The sequence below is a fragment of the Cryptomeria japonica genome, chromosome 5 (genome assembly GCF_030272615.1).
Source record: "Cryptomeria japonica chromosome 5, Sugi_1.0, whole genome shotgun sequence".
Classification (NCBI taxonomy): Eukaryota; Viridiplantae; Streptophyta; class Pinopsida; order Cupressales; family Cupressaceae; genus Cryptomeria; species Cryptomeria japonica.
Genome location: NC_081409.1, coordinates 730457904 through 730477860, shown reverse-complemented (window position 1 = coordinate 730477860; position 19957 = coordinate 730457904). Strand labels below are relative to the sequence as shown.

The following is a 19957-nucleotide window of genomic DNA, read 5'->3' as shown; positions in this document are numbered from 1 at the left end:
TTACATGAAAACAAGAAGAAAATAGTTGATTTTGCTTGGGAGGCACAACCCAAGGGGCTTTTGGAAAGAGTTGCAACAAAGAGACATAATCAAAGAAAATAATATCACAGATCTTCAATGGCTAAAATATGCAAAACAACTACATGAGAGAGCTCAAGATAAAGATACCCCTCTGATAATCAGTTCAAGAAATAAGCTCTTCTCTTCAAACAATATCAAAGAAGGAATTAGAAAGCTTGAAGTTGGTAAAGCTCGATACATCAAAAGAATATTCAATGGAGTCTTTCAAAATGGATTTTCGACAAGTTGGATAACTAGCGTTGTCATCCCCATAACCCCTCAAATTACTAAACTAAAATGATCAATCCTCTTTTTGGTAAACTTTTTGGGAGCATGATAGAAAGATGAATCAGTATTTGGGTTGAAAAGGAGGGAAATAGAGTGAAATGGCAAGAGGGTTTTAGGCCAAAGCATTCTACCATTGATCATTGTATTACACTCAAACACTTGATTGAAAAGTATGGTACAAATAGGGAGGGGAATTCTTTTGCTAGTTTGTTGTTTCAATAAAGCTTTTGATATGGTACCTAGAAGCAAATTGTGGAATAGAATGGAAGAGTTAGAAATTCCATGGCAATATAGAGCTATTGTTCATAGATTTTATGACAAAGTTTGGGCTAAAATACGAGCCAGACAAGGATTATCAAAATGTTTCATAAGTGACACTAGGGTCAAGCAGGGCTACCCATTATCTCCTACTTTATTCAGGATATAAATTGACAAGTTAGAGGAATGGATAGATAATTTTGGTCATGGGGGAGTTCATTTGACCGATTATGTAATAAAGATGCTTCTATATGTAGATGGCCTTATTTTAATGGCAAAAAGAACACATTGAGATTTGAAAGAATACTTGAAGTCTCTAGAACATTTTTGCCATGAGGTGGGGATGTAGGTGAACACTAACAAAACCAAGATCATGATCTTTACCTTGAAGAGAAAAAAGGTCCACAAAGAATTTGTTTTGAGGGAAATCTCTTACAAATGGTCAATGCATATAAGTACCTTGGCCTTGAATTGCACAATAAAGTTAGGTGGGAAACACGTAGAGCAAAAAAGATTCAAGGGGCCTTATACTCACTGCAAAATAGATGTAGAAGAGCTAAACTGTGAGACTAGAAAACTAAGAAAACTCTTTTTGGGCTACTTGTGGTACTATAAGGATGTGAGGTATGGGGCAACAACACTTAAGCAAGGAAATGGAGATAGATAAAGAGATTACAAAACTTTTTAATTATGAATAGCCTCAAGATTAAATCACCTATCTCATATGAGATTGTCCTAGTGGAAGTGGGGGCTTTTCCTATTGAAGCATCAACTATGTTTTGATTGTTAAGTTATCCAAGAAGATTAGAAAATGTGGAGATACATCGTTGACCAAAAGTAGCAGCAATAGAGAAACTAGATAGAAGCAAGAGCACATGGATGAAACAAAACATTAAATGGGCGAATAAGTGACATGTTAACATAAAAGATTGCCCAAATAACAAAGGAGAAATAAAAAAGTATGCACAAGAAAAATTTAAAGAAAACATGTGGACATGGTAAACAGGGAGGAAAAGCAAATACTATATCAAACATTTCAATCCCACACATGACCATACACAAAAGAACTACATGAAAAGCAAAAATGTGAATTGCTCATATAAGAACCAACTCACATCAACTTAGATGCGAAATAGGAAGATGGATGCTACCCAAAGAGGAGTGGGAAGACATAAGATGTAGATATTGCACTCAAGGGGTGGTGGAGATAGAATGACATTACATCATGGAGTGTCCAACTTACAATGATATTCAAATCAACTATGTTTAGACACTAAATGTAACCATTTGACTAACATATTTGACGAAGAAAAAATAACAAGAGTTGCAGATTTTCTAATCAAGATACACAGTAGAAGATTCAAGAGGCATACGAAAAAAGAGGTTTAGTAGTGACATTATTGTTTTTGAACTTTGGATGCTTTCTTTGCTAGCTATATTCAATTTAGTTGTTGTGGTTTTGTATTATAAGACTGCTGGGAGTTTTCCATTTTTATTTTTTCAAATCTTGTGGTTGCCTAAATCTGTGTAATTTTCTGCATTATCTCAATATATATAAAAAAAGACAAATTAGATTTTAAAACATATTGGAAATGTATATCGTGATCGGAAATAGATGCGTATGCTACCAAATGGCTGAAATTTTTTGAGCTACAGAAACAGATGAAAACAGCAATAAAAGACAAGTCAAATTTCCGCTTTGTCGGGAACGACGAAAATTCAAACCAGAATTCTTCGCAACCTTTGAAAATGTCTGCTGAGCGTGTCGGGGTTACAAAATCATCGTGCTAAAAAAGATTACAGAAATTCAACTTACAATACATGCTGGCAGGATTGACAATTATCGTGTGAATATCATCTGCAATTGGGGTTTTTGATTCTGTAAAAAGGAGAGAATTTCATTATACAGCGGGTAGTCACATGTCATCAGCTCGCAGTGCTTCCCCAACTCTGCTCAATCTCACAATAGACACTGCGGTTTCTAACATACATCGCATTGGTAGTCTCAACTCGATACCTGATCATATTGTTGTCGAGCTCTTCACGGTAAGTATTCTTCAACCACATCCGTTTATTTTTTCATATTGATTAGGGTTTTATCATATAGGGCTTTATTTTGATCACAGTTCAAGTTCCGTTTTGTGGGTAGTGTTTGTTTAAAAAAAATCTCGGTGGAAGTTTCAGGGCTTGATGATTTTCTGCGTCTGGGAAAGGTTTTATTTTGAATGCTTTTTAAAGACATTTGTGTTGTGTTGGGTTTGTTTTTGGTTTAGTTCTAGCAATTTCAGGTACGGATGGACAATTTGCTCCCTGTTCGAAGGGTTTGACATTTTCCATTTGTCTTTGCTCCTTATGTTCGGCTAGGTTAATCATTGGCGAGGATATGATTAGCAGATGCCTTCTAATGAATTATGTTTAACCTTATTGGGCTGCGGTGATTTCATCCCGAGCCATGCAATTGTAAGCATCTCTTTTTACCATCACGCGAGATATATGAAGTTTATCCTTACGTCAGGCGATCTTTAAATAGAACACAGATACAGTAACATATATAAATAGTAATTGTTCAAGTCAGAACATCCATGCCTGATGGAGATAAGCACACGCAGTAAAATTATCAAGGCATCCAAAGTGGAGCCCTTGGATCAAATCGCCAAGGAGGCATAATAAATGTTAAATTTCGATGTTAAAATTGGGCAAATCACATCTTTTGACTTGCTGCCTGCGAGATGGGTGTTTAAATTGGGGAAAAGAGCACTCGAACTTGATGGGTGCGATGCATAGCTGGATGCAACCTCTGCATGACTGGGCGAAGGGTTTAACACTCAGTCATGGCATTTAACGTGACGGTTACCCTACGAAGGTTTTATTACAACTCAATGAAAGTAATAGTGGCTTATGAAGAGCTAATGCTTAAGGAGCTACATTGCAAGGTACCCCTTCTCAGGCCTGCATACCCGTACTGGTATGTTTTTGGTAACGGGCAGGGTATGGCCTAGGTTTTTTAAATAGAAAGAAATAAACTTGAAAAATGCTCCCTTTGCAAAAAATGCCGTTTTCCTGAAGTAAGTTCAGCCACATAAAATGCTGAATTTTTATCCCTTTGAGTGGTGCATCCTTGATCCATAAGCCAGTAGCTTGATAACCACTGATACACTAGCATTGGATATCTATAAGTTCCGATCAAAGTTGGTACATGAATTGTGGATCATGGAGGTGCATTTCATTACAAGAGGCTATTCATTTCACTAATAGAAGAACAAAAACCATATTCAGGTGGCTTTAGTTGATGATTCCTCTTATCTAGTGATGCAGGGGCATCCAAGTGTGGGAGGGAACTTCAAGTTTGAAATTTCAAATTTCCTTCTAGAAGGCGTTAGATTTTGGGTGTTTATGCCTTTTGACTAGCTCATTAAAGACTCCTGAATGGTAGTAGTGGTGAATCTAGACGCCCAAGTGGAGTGGAACAGATTTTCAAAATAGAGCCACTACTTGTGAAGAGTAGAGTCCAAAAAAATGGCTCTAAAATTGGCAAATTTTAATTGATTCGCAATTAATGATTTTGGCATGCCTCTTTTCATCCTGGGCATCGCATTTCTTGGTGTGCAGATTTGGAGTGAGGGAGTTTGGGGAAGAAGGGTCTTTTTGAGAAATTGAAGAAGAAACTTCCAGATTTTGGCAAGAGGGAAGAGCTGGATGTTGTTGAAAAACTCATTTTTTTGTAGGTGTAAGGAGGTATTTATAGCAGCATATTGGCTGGAGACTAAGTCACTAGATTCAAGTTTGAATTTGAGTTCGGCAACCATAAGATTCGGATAAAGTTCGGCAAGGGTAAAAATTTGGAAAAAAATTCGGCATTAAATTTGCCTTATATAATTTTTTTAAAATATAAGTAATATATTCACAAAATTATAATTTATAAGTAATAAAGTTTAAAATAATATTATATTTAAGTTGATAAGTTTAAAAATTAAATTTAGATATTTAAATATGTTTAATTATATTAAATATTAATATTAAAAAATAAAAATAAACAAGTAAAGTAAAATAATATTAAGTTTAAAATATATTAAATGTTAATATAAATAAAATAATATTAATTTTTTAATGAATTTAAATTCTTAAAATATAAAATATATGTTTTAAATTTTAAACTATAGAAAAGTTTTAAATCAACTACATATAAGAAAACTTAAAATTTTTGGGATGAAGTCCCGATGGGAGAGAGAGCAGTAGTGGGAACGAATGAAAGCTATGCCAAGATCGAACACTATCTGTAGCGTCCTAAAATTGCGACACTTGCAATTTCGACTACATTTGGGTCTTCACGATGGCGGCGCAACGTTGAACCTGAATGGAGACCCCGAAACCTGTTTACGACACCAAAAACTGCATTTTTCAGCACCCTGGCATGATCCTCCTTGCACCTTGCTGTCCCGGGAGGTGGGACCATGGCGCCCAGCGCCCTGGTCCTTCAGGACCATGGCGCCCAGTGCCCTGGTCCCTGGCCCTATTTTGGGCCCGGTCTCTTTTGGGCATCGGGTCTTTAAGTTTGCAAATTGGAAAATATTGTTTCTAGGTCGGCCTAAGGTCGGAAAAATCAGTCTATCAGCCCTAATTGACAAGTATATAAACTACATTTCCCCTCCCATTTGAGGAGGTAGAAAAAGGTAAGAAAAAGGAAGATATATGCAAGCAAGAGGCGGAAGCGATATTCAAACATTCAAGCATTCAAGCATTCCTTCAAGCAATTGAGCATTCTAAGTCTCCATTTAAGGCTAAGTGTTGCATTCAAGACAAGGATTCAACCATTGAAGAGGAGATCACTTACAACATACAAAATACAACATTCATTACACCTTCGCATGTAAGAATACAAACATTCTTACAACAAGGTATCAGTACTTGTTTACATTACAAACATTTACATTTACAGCATTCTCATTTCTTGGTTAATTCCAAAACCGGGGTTTGACCTAAAGGCAAACCCCTAATCCCTAACCCCCCAATTGTCCTCTCTTTTCTGTGTGTAGGTTGCAGGTATGCGGCTGTAATTGAAGATCTGGAACTCTTATGCAGAGACGAACAGATCCCCCTTCGTTTTGCGGATTTTTCGGAGGACCGTGTGCATGCCGGGCGCCATCGTCTCGTCAACTTTCGCTCAAATTTGCAGAACAGCATCATCTCGACATTTTACTGCTAATTCCAGGTCCGCAGCTTCATCCCGTATCCCTATCTCTGTTTATAAGTGAATCTTTCTTACTTTGCATGCATTCCTAGTTCAATCTTTCTATCTACATTCTTTACAAAAGAGGGTATCCTTGATGTCTCAACCCTTGAAACTCATTTAGAATCCAGTCTTGCATTGTGTGGGATTGGATCTTGTGGGTTTCAACCCCTCTTTTGAATGTAAAGTCCCTCCTAAGTGAAAACCGTCAATCCTAGTGACCCCCTTTCTCTTTGGAGAGGGGGAGAACACCTAGGGTTCGATTTTCCGCTTTACACTATCAAATCGATTGCCCGGCAGCCATTGGGACTTCGAGCAGACTGATTCCATGGTGGCATAGCCTTAAATCATCTCCTCTCTCCCATCGTTTCTCTGTTGTCACACCTTGAAGAAATATGTTGTGCCCTAGCCGCGAGCAGTAGGAATTTTGTTTAAAAAAACCTAATAAAAAGTTTTCCGTATGAATTTAGTGATGAATTTTAACGAACTGTATACATTTTTTAAGTGTTTGCCGAATTTCAAACTTCAACCATGAAATTTGGCAAACCCGGTGACTAAGGCTGGAGATGCGTGTTTTTAAATTCTAGAGAGAGTTAATATTGTATGTTGCAGGTTGCATCGCTGAGATGTTGAGAAGGAATGTGATTTTGAATAAAGAATTTCTGTAGCTTGTTTCTTATGTGTTGTTGTAGACCAGTTTATTTTCAGTTTTGAAGGCATATTTCCTAGCCGTAGAGGCTGCAGTTGATGTATCCTCATTTTGAGGAGTTGTTGTAATGATTTACTGGTGAATTTGAATGAACATTTCATGAGTTCATTGTGCAGATTCCAAATCTGTTTCATTTTTCATTGTTGCATTTGGTTGTATAAATTTGTGTGATAGAGGGTTTCGTGTGTGTACCCTCTGACATCATTTAGTGATGAAGTTAGTAACTTGTCACCATTTCTGTTCTAACTCTTTTAGACGATGTATTTTTCTTGACAAACATGTTTATTTTCTGGATTGTCCCAACTTTTTTTTTTGTTTTGTTTCAGCAATTATGATAATGAATGTTAATTTGAATTTTATGATTTTTTCATTCTTTCGTTTGCTTGATCACTTTGATGTTTGGCACATGAAAGTTTTCACTTCACTATTGGTACCTACCCCAACTGGAATAGGCTGGGTAGAGGCCCAACTATGAGGGTTGGGAGAATATAATGTGTAGACTATTGAGAGTATGGACAGAGACTGCCAAACCATGACTGACAAAGTATCAATAGACTCAATGTTGGTGATAGGAGGATGACAAATCCATTTGGTACAGAGAACGCCATAGGTGATGTAAGGGAAACAAGGCCAGAACAGTTAGTTCAGACTGGGGAAGGGTAATCATTAGAATTAGTGTCATTGGATTTACAACCAAGAGCTTTCTTCTTAGCTTGTGGTTAAGGGGGTGCATAATGGTTTTTATAGGATTCTTTTAGCCTCTGCGACTCTTTGAACCTTGGTCCTTGTTAATACTAAGTTGGTCAAGTTATGACACAAAATTCAAATGCTTTGATCATTTGTACTACAGTAAGTTATTCTCTTTAAAAGAATATGTTGCATGGGCTATCGATATTAAAACTAAGCATATTATTGAGTATCCAAAGGATGCACATGGAAGTGCTCCCATCAGTGAGTGGAGATCAACGGAGATCGTTGAATTGATCCATATCAGGTAGTTTTTAGTATTTATGATGTCTTTTTTAATTAAATTTTTCTTCACGAAAGTCATCGATTTACTTTATGAAGACTAAACAGGGAGATTTGACCAAGGTTAAAGTGTTTAGGGATTTCGTGGAGAACCAGATGTGTAAGAAGGTTAGAACCTCGAATCAGACAATGCGGAGTACACCTCCAAGAAGTTGGACAGCAGAGAGATGGTGGGATAAAGAGAGAATTCATGATTTGTTACATTTGCCAATAAAGTGATGTGGCCAAGAGAATAAATCTCTCTATCACTGTAACCGCAAACATGATGGTTTCATGGTAAGAATTTGCTCGGTCTTTGGGCTGAAGCATCTAATACTGATTTCTACATCTTGAATGGGTGCCTACACAGAGAATTAGTAGACAAAATATTGGAGAAGGCCTTCACAGGGGAGAAGCAAAAGGCATCTGTTTTTTAAGTTCTGGGTTTCCTGGTTTACATACATCTACCTATAGATAGAAGGATGGACTCTTAAAGTGTCAAAGGCAGCTTTATTGGGTTGTGGGGCATCCAAGGCTTTTTGGATATATATTCCCAGACAGAGAGGGACAATAGCAAGTAAAGATGTTAAATTTATTAAGGGATGGTTCTCAAGTAATTAGGACCCTCTTAGGATGACCGAAAAGCCCATGGCACTTGCTATACTGAATTCAGATCAGAAATCAGTTCTGATTTGATTGATTCTAGTCAAGAAGGCAAGATCTAAATCCTTACAATTGATGGTAAAAACCAACAGTGTCTTTCTTAGGTCATTGTAGGATGTAGAGGAACATGTTGGTAACCGTAAGTTTAGTACTTGACTTCACATAAGTCATCACTGAAGAATTTCTTGGGCTTCTTGATTGCTATTCTTGATGTAGAGTCTGTGGGTTTGGATGATGTTGCTATGACATTTGAAGCCACAAAGGAGAATATAATTCCAACGTAATGTCAGAGGGGTTGTACCAATACTAGTGGGGAAATTCGTGATTAATGCCCAATTGTTTTTCAAAATAAAGCATGCAGAAGACGTGAGCATTATGAAATACAAAGCAAGATTTGCAGACCAACAGTTTTTAAGAAAGAGGAAGTGGACTGCGATGAGACATTTGCCCTTATAACAAGGTGTACCAATATCAAAATTATCTTGTCTGTGTCTCTTTGGTTTAGCTGGAATATACATCAGATCGATGTAAAAGTAGCTTTCGTGAATGGTTTCATTGAAAAGAAATTTATCTTGACCAACCCTAAGGTTTTTGAGACCATGAATGTGATGCTCATTTATGCTGACTAGAAAAGGCATTGTATGGAGTATGGCCTAAACAAGGAATTTGGGATTTTCATTGTCAGCAAATTCAAATTTGTACTTTATTCTTGATAAATCTGAGCTGCTAGTTTTAGGTTTGTATGTTGATGTCATTCTTGCCAGATGTTCTTTAACACTTTTTATGTTGTAAGAATGAGTTCGCTGGTAAGCTTGATACAAAGGATATGAGATGTTATGGGATGAGGAGTTTGGCAAGTTGATGTTTTCCTTGGTCAAGGGAAGTATTTGCTGGAAACTCTGAACAGAATTTATATGTTCTGTTGCAAGCCAATGTCAGCTCCAATGATGCTGAATTTCAAGGTAGCTTATTGTAAGAATTCAGATGTGGTTGATTGAACACTTTGTCTGTTGATGTAGTTAACACATTTGATTCATGGAATAGCTGAGGCAGTCCCATTGGAGGACTGCAAAGCATGTGCTCCCCAATTGAGGGGGACTAATCTTTATCATGTTATTTTGCACACAGTTAATGGGTTATTTGTTTGCATGGTTTTGTAGATTTTGATTTGTAAAAAGATGTCAAGACTTTGAAGTCTATGTTGAATTACACTTGGTACTGATGTGATTTCATGTGGTGTGATTACATTAACAGAAGACAGTTTGATCTTTAGATATCTGTTTTTTTTGAGATTAAGGCTTCCATATGTATGTTGCTGGAGTCTGAAAAACTGACTCACACAAATAACGGAGGCTGGAAAACAAAGATGAGAGAAACGCTTCTTACAAAAGTAGCGTTGAGCATTGTAACATGGACTGATACAAGACTAACAAACACAAATAAGGCTCAAATATATGATGAAAAGACAGGTATGCTCTTGCAGCTATTACATTGTGTGTATTTGATTCTCTTTTGCCTCATGTTACGAGTGTTAATTCAGCAAAAGAGGTCTGGGGTAGTGTTGTGACCTTTTCCACACATCGCCCCATTGCAAATGGGGACCCTCTCTTTTCCTGCTTTCTAGGATTTTGTTAGTATCCTGTGACCTTTTGCTGCAGTTTCACCAAGCCTTGTCCAGTTCAGAGCATTTCAGGCCTTAATGATTGAAAGTTAGTTTTTGCAAGTTATGTGATTCCGAAGTGTGAACACCACCAGAGTGCTTAGAGAGGCCAAAGGACGAAGATCGCAATTGATTTGGACGAATTTGGACAACTTTCTATTTTTAGAAAGTTTGCTTTTTAGCTTTTTCCTATTTTTTAGGAAGTTTCGTTTTTGGCCTTTTTAGCCCAATTCCCAGTATGGCTATTTTTTGGAAAGTTTTCCCTATTTTTTAGGGATGTCTGCTTTTTGCTTTTTCCGGATGCAAACTTAGGGTTCACACTTGCACCATCAACCAACTTTGACCAGATCTCGAAAATTCCAAGTTTTGACCTAGAAAAGCCGAATCCCTAGATTTTAGGCTTTTTGCTTTTTCCGGATGCAAACTTAGGGTTCACACTTGCACCATCGACCAGCTCTGGCCAGATCTCGAAAATTCCAAGTTTTGACCTAGAAAAGCTGAATCCCTAGATTTTAGGCTTTTTGCTTTTTCCGAGATGCAAATCTAGGGTTTACACTTGCGCCACTGACTTGCTTCAACCAAAACTCGAAAATTCCAAGTTTTGACCTAAAAAAGCTGAATCCCTAGATTTTAGGCTTTTTGCTTTTTCTGGGATGCAAACCTAGGGTTTACACTTGTACTACTGACTTGCTTCGACCGGAACCTGAAAATTCCAAGTTTTGACCTAAAAAGACTGAATCCCTAGATTTTAGGCTTTTTGTTGCTTCAGATGATCCACCTAAGCATGGATGTCAAATTTCAAGTTAAATCCGGTTAAATTAGATTAAACTGTGAAATTTTGAAATTTCTTTGAAAATTCTTCTAAGTCTGGCTAACAAGGGTTTTGAAGTGTTTCTGCAGGTTCAAACCCCATCACGAAGGCTGAAGAGGCCATGAAGGAGCCATGCATGAAGTCCGCCATGCCTTAGGGGTCCATGTGGGCGCCTTGCCTAAAGTCCGCCATGAGTTTGGAGGTCACATGGGTGCCCACTCTAAAGTCCGCCCCACCTGAAGAGGCCATGGAGGAGCAAGGGTCAAAGTCCGCCATGCCTTAGGAGACCATGGAGGAGCAAGGGTTGAAGTCCGCCCAAGTCTATAGAGGTCACATGGGTGCTAAGGTGAAAGTCCGCCCAAGGAGGAAGGAGACCATGAAGGCGCAAGGGTTGAAGTCCGCCCAAGCAAGAAGAGGGGCCATGGAGGAGGTAACTTCAAAGTCCGCCATGGGTTGAAGGGGCCATGAAGAGGCTAAGCCAAAGTCCGCCAAGGGTTGAAGGGGCCATGAAGAGGCCAAGCCAAAGTCTGCCAAAGCTTGAGAAGCCATGAAGGGGCTAAGGTTGAAGTCCGCCCAAGTCTATAGAGGTCACATGGGTGCTAAGGTGAAAGTCCGCCCAAGGAGGAAGGAGACCATGAAGGCGCAAGGGTTGAAGTCTGCCCAAGCAAGAAGAGGGGCCATGGAGAAGGTAACTTCAAAGTCCGCCATGGGTTGAAGGGGCCATGAAGAGGCTAAGCCAAAGTTCGCCAAGGGTTGAAGGGGCCATGAAGAGGCCAAGCCAAAGTCCGCCAAAGCTTGAGAAGCCATGAAGGGGCTAAGGTTGAAGTCCGCCCAAGTCTGAAGGGGCCATGAAGGAGGCCAAGCCAAAGTCCGCCAAAGCTTGAGAAGCCAGGAAGGGGCTAAGGTTGAAGTCCGCCCAAGAGGAGGGATGCCTAAAGTCCACCCTAGGAGGTGTCTCCAAAGTCTGCTCAAGGAAGGAGCTAACAACAAAGTCTGCCCAAGCTTGCCAAGTGTTGGGAGCAACCTCCAAAGTCCGCCATAGGCTAGGAGGGTCCATGGGTGTCATAGCCAAAGTCCGCTAGGATGATGGAGACCTTGAGGGTGCCTACTCCAAAGTCCGCCCCACCTAAAGGAGGCCATGGAGGAGTCAACACCAAAGTCCGCCAAGGTAAAGGAGGCCATGGAGGAGTTAACATCAAAGTTCGCCCCAATGCCTTAGTCAAATTTTCACGTTAAGAGAGGCCATGAAGGAGTTCTAGACAAAGTCCGCCGTACCTTGGAGAGGTTGGCAAAATTCGCCAAAATTTTGAAAAAGATGGAGATAAAATTCGAAAAATCAACCTACACATGGAAGGTCAAACAAAGTCAACATGATGTCACAAAATCCACAGAGATTTCAAAATTAAATCCAAAATGAAGAAATATCTAAATAAAAAAAAAATCCTCAAAATAAATCCAAAATGGAAAGTTTTTGTTGAGAATATTGAGGGAATATTAAAAATTTATTGAGATATTAATTCAAAATGGAAAGTTTTTTTGAAAGGGAATATTGGAGGATTAATGAATATCTTCAAACTTAAATCAAAATGGAAAGTTTTTTTTAGAATTAGAAGTATGAGTTGGATGATTTTAGGGGTTTTGCTTAAAACTTGTCTACAAATACTTCATTATCAAATTCATTATTATATCAAGAAGTTCAAAATTACTAAGGAGAGCTTAGTAAAGTATGTCAGTTTGAAGATCATCTGGAGGAAATTCTAGATATTGCTGGAAGTGGGATAATATTTTTTTTGGCAGAAGGCTTACAGATTTTTGGAGAAAGGCATCTTTTTTGAATTTTCTCAATATTTTGGAGAAAAGTCTAGCCTTATTCCTATCCAAGTCAGAGGTAAAACTAAAATTGTGAATTTTTTGAATATTTTCCGGAATTTAATAATGATTTTTTTCAAAAATTTTGGAGAAAGAAAATTATTTTTTTTGGTTAAGTATGAAAGTTTTTGAAAATTTTAACACTTGATGGTAACTCCAACCGACCTCAAGGCTGAGGGTCTAGAGGTGAAAATTCAATTTTTGTGGCTAAGTATGAAAATTTTCGAAAGTTTTTTAACACTTGATGGTGACGTCAACCAGCTTCAAGGCTGAGGGTCTCGAGGTGAAAATTCAACTTTTGTGGCTAAGCATGAGAGTGAAAAAATGGAAAATTTTCCAACACTTAGCCATTTCGCGGCGCGGTTATTTTTTTTTTCGAAATTCTGCAGAATTTTTCTAAGTTAAAGTTTTTATCATTCATCTGCAGGTCTTAAGAACCATGAAGTTCCAGGTAGATAAAGATGCTCTTCTAGAGTCAAGGATGACTTCCAAGTGGATGAACATCAACAACACCAACCTCAGACACATCAATCTGAGGGAGTTTAAGAAGCGAATGTTTGGTCTGAACAACCTTGTGCCTACCACCATTGCGCGGAAAATGATGAAGAGTGGTATCGTGCACGTTGCCGGCTTACTCCCCACCATGCAGTGCAATGAACTAGTAGTTGAATGTGCCAAACACTACAACCCCATCAGTAAGGATATTGTTGCACTTGATGGAAGAGTGTTGGCGAATGTCAGCGATGAGGCCATCAAAGAGGCCTTCAGGATCCCTAAGTACCACAACACAATATATATGACCAAGGACGAAGCTGACAGTCTGTACCATGATCACCTGGAAGAATATGATGCCATAGTTAATCATTCCTGGCTAGACAAGCCGAGGAAGGGTGCCTCTAAACTCCAGAGAAGAAGCCTAGTGCGAGCATACTTCAAGGAGGACATTGGGGACATGATTGTCTTGCTCAATAGAATAATAGCAAATTCTCAGGGAGCTCCATTCGAACCCTGGATGTATTATTTCATTAATGAAATAATTAATGGAGTAAAAATGATAGACTGGGCCCGTATGATCAGTGACAGTTTAGACAGCTAGCTAAGGAATCTGGAGGCAAATAGGACTTTCTTCATGAGTTCTTACTTGTTCTATTCTTTAGCCAGGACCTACAGGTACAGAGGTCTCACTTGTAGAGGAGAAGTTGGGAACAAGGAGAACCAATTTCCGGTATATGATTGCTATCCCGAGCTCCATATGGAGGAGAAGTTCCATTTCAAAAGGGTGAATGATGCCTTCCTGATGCACATTACCCGGACCCTTCAAGGTGGCCTGCACCAGAGGCTCTCTCAAGAGTCTATGAACTTCATCGGTCGGTTCGGGTGTTGGTACATCCAATATCCAAAGTTCACTTACCTCCGAATTTAGGGATTCTCTGGTCCTCCATACAAGCTTCCAGCTTACCCTACCAACCGAGTGGTGTTGCTCGAGGTTGTGAGACAATTGGAGGAGTATATAGTGATTCAAAGGGATAAGCAGAAGAAGGTAGGGACATCCTCACTTTCAATTGGTAATGGGCTGGAAACATGTCCACCATCACAAGTTGCAGCTACCGTTGAGAAAGAACTGGCCTGGTATCCCTTTTACCAATACAAGGCAAGAAAAGATTTCGATCCATTCCATAGGATAAAGAAGATCGAAGGGACAACGTTTGAGCACAGCCTGGATCTGGAAGACTACTGGGCTAATGCAACCGATAGTTTCGAGATTCGGAAGAGGTTCTGGTCAAGAATTCCTATAAGTATGGTGAGAGCAACGGAAGTGTTCAAAGTTGCCGATCAGGTGGAAGAAAGCCTAGAACTTCAGCAGCTGGGTTTTGAGAAGATGAAGAATGAACCTTTAGTCTTGATAGATTGGACAAAGGGAGAAAAATCAAATCTAGCAGACCTCATGAGGTCAGTGGTTGAGTACTCAAGGTGGTGGGCATCTGAAAAGACAAAACAGTTGAAGGCCAAAGGTATGGTTCTAACTTATGAATTAATGGGAGTGGATGATACTCTGTCCGTCCACCCTTGTACCTCCGCCGGTGATGCTCGGAATCCGGAAAGCGTTGGATCTCGAAAGAGAAAGGAGTTGGGTGGAAGCTCCACAAAGTGCACAGGGAAAAGGGTTGTAGTTGAGAGAAGAGAATCCAGCAAAAGTCACTCCATCCTAAGTGCTGCTTCCATTGCACTTGATCAGAGTACAATTGGGGAACAAGAGATGAACATCTATGTGAGTGATGATGAAGTAAGAGTGCTTTCCCAGCCAGTTGAGGAGGTGGTGGAGAAGGTCTTCCGAACTCCAGACAAGGGGTAGGATGAATCCCCTATAATCTTCTTGGATGGCATACCAGCGAACCCAGGAGAAGCAGACGATGAGTTTGATCGGAACACTGTAGAACAATCAACCATTCTTGATTGGCTGAGAGCAAGGATAAAGGCCAAGGCTCCCAAGGAGGTCCACTCAACCGAGGAGGCCACCACAACATTCCTGGAGAAGGTGAATGAGCCCGCCGGAGCTAAACCGCCCAAACCAACCAGGAAGTTCTCCTTGATTCAGAGAGACAGTGCCAGATTCAGGACAGTCCAGATAGCAGTGCCCAAAGAAGGGAAGACTAGGGACAATGTCACCGCTGATGACTACAAGATCACCACCATAGAGATGGGTAAGCCTACCCAAGACCAGGAGATCCAATATTTTGACAACTCCTGTAATGTTCTAAAGACAAGGCTGGCTCATGAGAAAGAAAAGAGGAAGAAAGTGGAAGAAGAGAACCAGCAGTGGAGGAAATATGTTCTTCACCTTGCCAGGCCGCTCAACCATGAAGTCCCAGCTACTCCACCACAGCCTCTTCAGCAAGTATCAATGAAGGACTATGATGAGATGAAGGGATCATACACTCAAGAAAAGGAATGGATTTCAGACGCTGTGATACGTGCTGACACCCTGGTAGAAAACTTAGTATCAGCACATGAGGCAACTTCTTTGTTGATTGATCGTATCCAGGATCTATCATCCAATTGGGAAGAAGTGGATGAAATTCAAAATGAAATACTCCCTCACTTGAAAGTTATCCGAGGCATGTCAAAGAAGAGCTTAGTGGATGCAGGCATCATACGGACAGGAGACAGGTATGACTTCGACACGTGGTACTATGCTCTGGTCACTCGGATTGAGGTTTTGAAGAAATCCGAGACCAAGTGTTTTGAGACAAAGGCAAGGGTTAGAGAAATCCTGGGCAAGGTATTCCGGGTGGCGTCAGAGATCTGGCAGAAGGAAAGCCTAAGGGAGAAGCATTTGCAAGCAGAGAACTTGAGAGCCAGGATTCAGACAAGCTTCTTCCGAGATTCAAGGATGATTGACAAAGGTGATCTTTCGAAGATTGCAAACTTCCTCTCCATCGATGACAACTTCCTCACCCAAGCGGTGGAGTGGGAAGGCATCCTTGCTACATGTGCCGACGATGTGGATCTCGTCGACTTCCAAATTGGCGGTTTGCCAAGTGTCACCATGGAGGAGGTCAAGCTCGTGGTGTCTAGATACTTTGAATCTCTGAAAGAGGAAAGTGGCCACTCACCTCAGTAAAATTAGCAGCTACGCCACTTGTCACTCTTTCATTTGCTTGAACTGATAGTATTTCGGGAAACCCTAATTAGGGTTTAGGACTTTCAATCTTGGCCCTTGATCACTGTTTGATCTCGGCCATTCATTTATTTTTGAGAAACTATGTAAGGTTGCCTCCTCTCATTTGAAAAGGGTGAGGTTTTTTGATGTATTGTTGCTTAAGGTCATTTCCAGATAATATATTGCATGTGCGTTGCTTTGTAATCTCTATTATTTGAATGATTTGCATGGTTTCAATTGCCTCAACACTTAGAATTAATTTAGATTTGCTTTCATTGTTGTTAATTTGAATGAAGGATTTGATAAGTGTCAATTGATGGTGTATTTCCGCTCATACTTTTGGTAAATGGATGATTTCCATTCTACCGTGCAAAGTTAGTGTGAGCCCATCCCCTGTGCATCCCAACATGTCGATCATAAGCACAACCCATTGAAGATTGCACCGGCCTTGTGTAGTTGTCCCTAGCGTGGTGAAGCAAGGTTTGGTTTCTCGAAAGCACCCAGTTGATACCATCTTTGAAATTCGTAGGATTAGATTAGCCTTCCTAAACCCTATCTCTTTTTCCCTTTCTTTTGAAAGTCTAAATCCCAGAAAATCCCACCCAAAAAAAGAAGAGCCTAAATTGCTAAATCCATCTAAGTTCAACAGTTCAAAAGAATACTTGTCAAACGTAAGTCCCCCTTGAAAATTTCAGCATACACTACCCAAGAAGCTATTCCACTAAAGTCGCTTGTTCGCACATATAGACCTTGGAATCAGTAGTGATTTTTCAGGAGAGTATAGAATACCTTCGGGTATCCTATCCTAATGTTTGGTAGATGATAAAACAGACACCAACATAAAATGGAGCTAGAAGGAGGGCTTGATCATTATCAAGTCTTCACCAGCTGAACTCGAGTTTGTACTTGTAGAAGTCGTCCACAACTCTTTCTTTACCCTCCTAAGCAGTGGAACTAGAGATCATACCAATTCATACTTGTGAGCAATTAAGCAGAGTTTTGTTTTAACCCTCCTCTCAAACGCAACATAAAAGGGCTTGATCATTGTCAAGTTTTGACCAGCTAAAGCAACCTATTCTGGATAGCAGATATGAGGCAGCATGGTATTGCCGCATGAATTCCCATTCAATCTGCCTCTTGAACAACCTGAACAAGGACTAAATCAGTCCTGCATTACAGATCAATTACGAGCACTTGCTTGGAAGTCCAAAGTAAATTACTCTCAGTTCAGGCAAGTAAGTCACGTGGTTGCCAAAGAAGAAGAAAAAGGAAGACAAATAGAGACTGTGATCAAAGAAAATCTAGAGAGACTAAGGATTTCTATCCTTCACAAGCAAGTTCTGAAAGAAATCCTACAATTTTCTTCCCAGTCCACTAACATGGTGAGAGATGGGTCTGCCTATCAATCCTCATGAACCAGGAAGAGACCCCGAACCAGTGATACAACTAGATTTGAGCTTCAACAACGAACAAGAAGACATCATCACTGAGTTATATAGCTTAGCCTGGTCCGTGAAAAGAAATTATCCTGAGTGGTGTCGAATGTGCTTCGTCCTAGAAGAAGAAGAAGATATTGCTAACCGCATCGATGCACAAAATTAGAGAGAACAAGAGGAAGTTAATCCAGGCCTTGAACTTGCTCCTGCACCGCCTCAGCAAGAATAAACGCTACGCTGGATCGCATAAGTTCTTTCTCCCCGGATAAATTTCAGAGGATCCTCAGATTAGCACAAGGTTCATCCAAAGAGTTCGTAGAATTGGAACGACCCACTAGATCTAGACAGAAAAGAGAAGTTTCGCCAGAGAAAGGAGAGAATCAAGCAGAAGAAGAAAGACCAAAGGTGGAAGACATTTCCAATTTATTCCGAACCCCCTCCCCTCAAGTCCCAAGCACTTCGCCTACAGTCTCCTTTACACCAATTGCCCAACAAGTTCAGCCAGTGATTTCCCCAACAAACATCCCAATGGCGTGGCGTCCGGCCAATGCATCCCCTATGGTCTTCACCGCCTATAATGCAATGCCAAAGAGCCCTGAACACTTATGTTCTAGGTTTCATAGTGGTGACCTAAGTCCCTCAGCTGATGAACATATCAAGATTTTTGAAGATCTCTTGCATAATAGAGATATCCAGCATGAAGATGTGCCTTGTAGGTTGTTTCTTTACACCTTTGATGAAGAAGCCTCTCACTGGTATATCCACCTGCCAGTTGACTCCATTCATAATTGGCAAGAGATGAAAGATATCTTCTTAGAAAAATTCAGATCGCCAATCTCTCCCTCTGAATTATATCGACAGTTTGTGGAAATAAGAAGACAAGAACATGAACCTATTAGCACTTTCAATAATAGGTTTCACAAAGCATATACAAGACTAAGAGATCCCTACAACTTAAATAATGCTGCTGCATTGCCTGTTTACTATGCAACATTGGACCGCCTCACTTCCATGTTTGTAAAAACAAAAGGCACCCGCCCAACCAATTTGAAAGAAGCCTATGCTTCAGCTATTTTAGTCAGCAATGATCTGGAAGTAGGTGCCGCTACAGGACCCTTGAACTATCTGGGAAATCCTGCTGCACAAGGACAAGTCCAAAATATCAATAGAGCGTTGTCTCAAAATACTCCAGTGATGAACCCAATTCCTATGGCCAGTAATCAGTTGGTTCTTCACCCTGGAAATCCTGTCTCACAAGTACCACCGCCGCAGCCGGTATACCTCCAAAACGCGACAACTTCCAATCGGACCTCAGAGGAGAAAGAAGAAATGAGGGAATTAACCAATCAAGTAAAGAAAACGCGACAACTTCCAGTCGGACCTCAAAGGAGAAAGAAGAAATGAGGGAATTAATCAATCAAGTAAAGAAATTGTCGGTGGAGGTAACATATTTGAAAGGACAGAACAACCAAATGCAGAGAAATTATCAAGGGAATCATCCAGGACAAGGTTCTTCCGGATATACAAGAGACGGTCAAAATTTCCAAAGAGACAGTCAGAACTACCAAGGGAATAATCAGAGTTTCCGAAACAATAATCAGGTTCCCCAGAAGAGAACATGGAATATTGGGCCCAACAACGGTACTGTACCATCCCCTTTGGATAGCCAACCTGCTGCAGATAGTTGTCCCGCAGACAAAGTATTCCTGGCAGACGCTGCACTATCAGGATGGTGTAGGTTGCACAGTATTGATGAGCATTCCGAGTTACAATGCCATGAATTCCAGGTAGCAGCAGACATTTTCCAAAGCGAGAGAAGGAATTTAGGAGCAGAAGAAGCTCTGCCGACTGGGTATGAGATTGTTCCTGTAACGAGATATGATCAAGCTTTGGTCATAGAAAATGTCAGGTCCCCATTCCAGAATGGTTCATCATACCAGCTTAGCCAGAGATTCCCACCTGCGTCTGCTAATGGCCCCGTGGAACCGCCACAAGGTCAAGTTAAGCCTGAAGTCCAATTAGTATCGAACCAGCCAACCACCGTCAATGGCTATAACTTCCCCCCATTATATGATAGTGTTCTAGTTGAAGGCACGAGGGAAGTACAAGCATTCCAACAAACGTCCGGAAATCAACCTCGTGTATACCAAAGGAATGCTCAATACAATGAGCCTTTAACCACATCTATTCCTCCCAACAACTTTCAGACCTCACCCAATCCCAATGCTACCAATGCACCAACACCTCCTCGGGATTCTCCTGAATATCATCAGTAGAATGTCCAACCCAGTAGTTCAAAACCTGTTA

At 40.2% G+C, this 19957-nt stretch overlaps 1 protein-coding gene across 1 annotated transcript in view; it reads left to right on the top strand.

Moving 5' to 3' along the window:
• Nucleotides 1–2194: 2194 nt before the first annotated feature.
• Nucleotides 2195–19957, top strand: part of LOC131069846 (uncharacterized) — a 58235-nt gene continuing 40472 nt past the window's right edge. Inside the window, exon 1 of the mRNA XM_058005441.2 lies at nt 2195–2652. Coding sequence (XP_057861424.2) covers nt 2527–2652 — 126 coding nt within the window. The 5' untranslated portion in view covers nt 2195–2526. The remainder of the gene's footprint in view (nt 2653–19957) is intronic.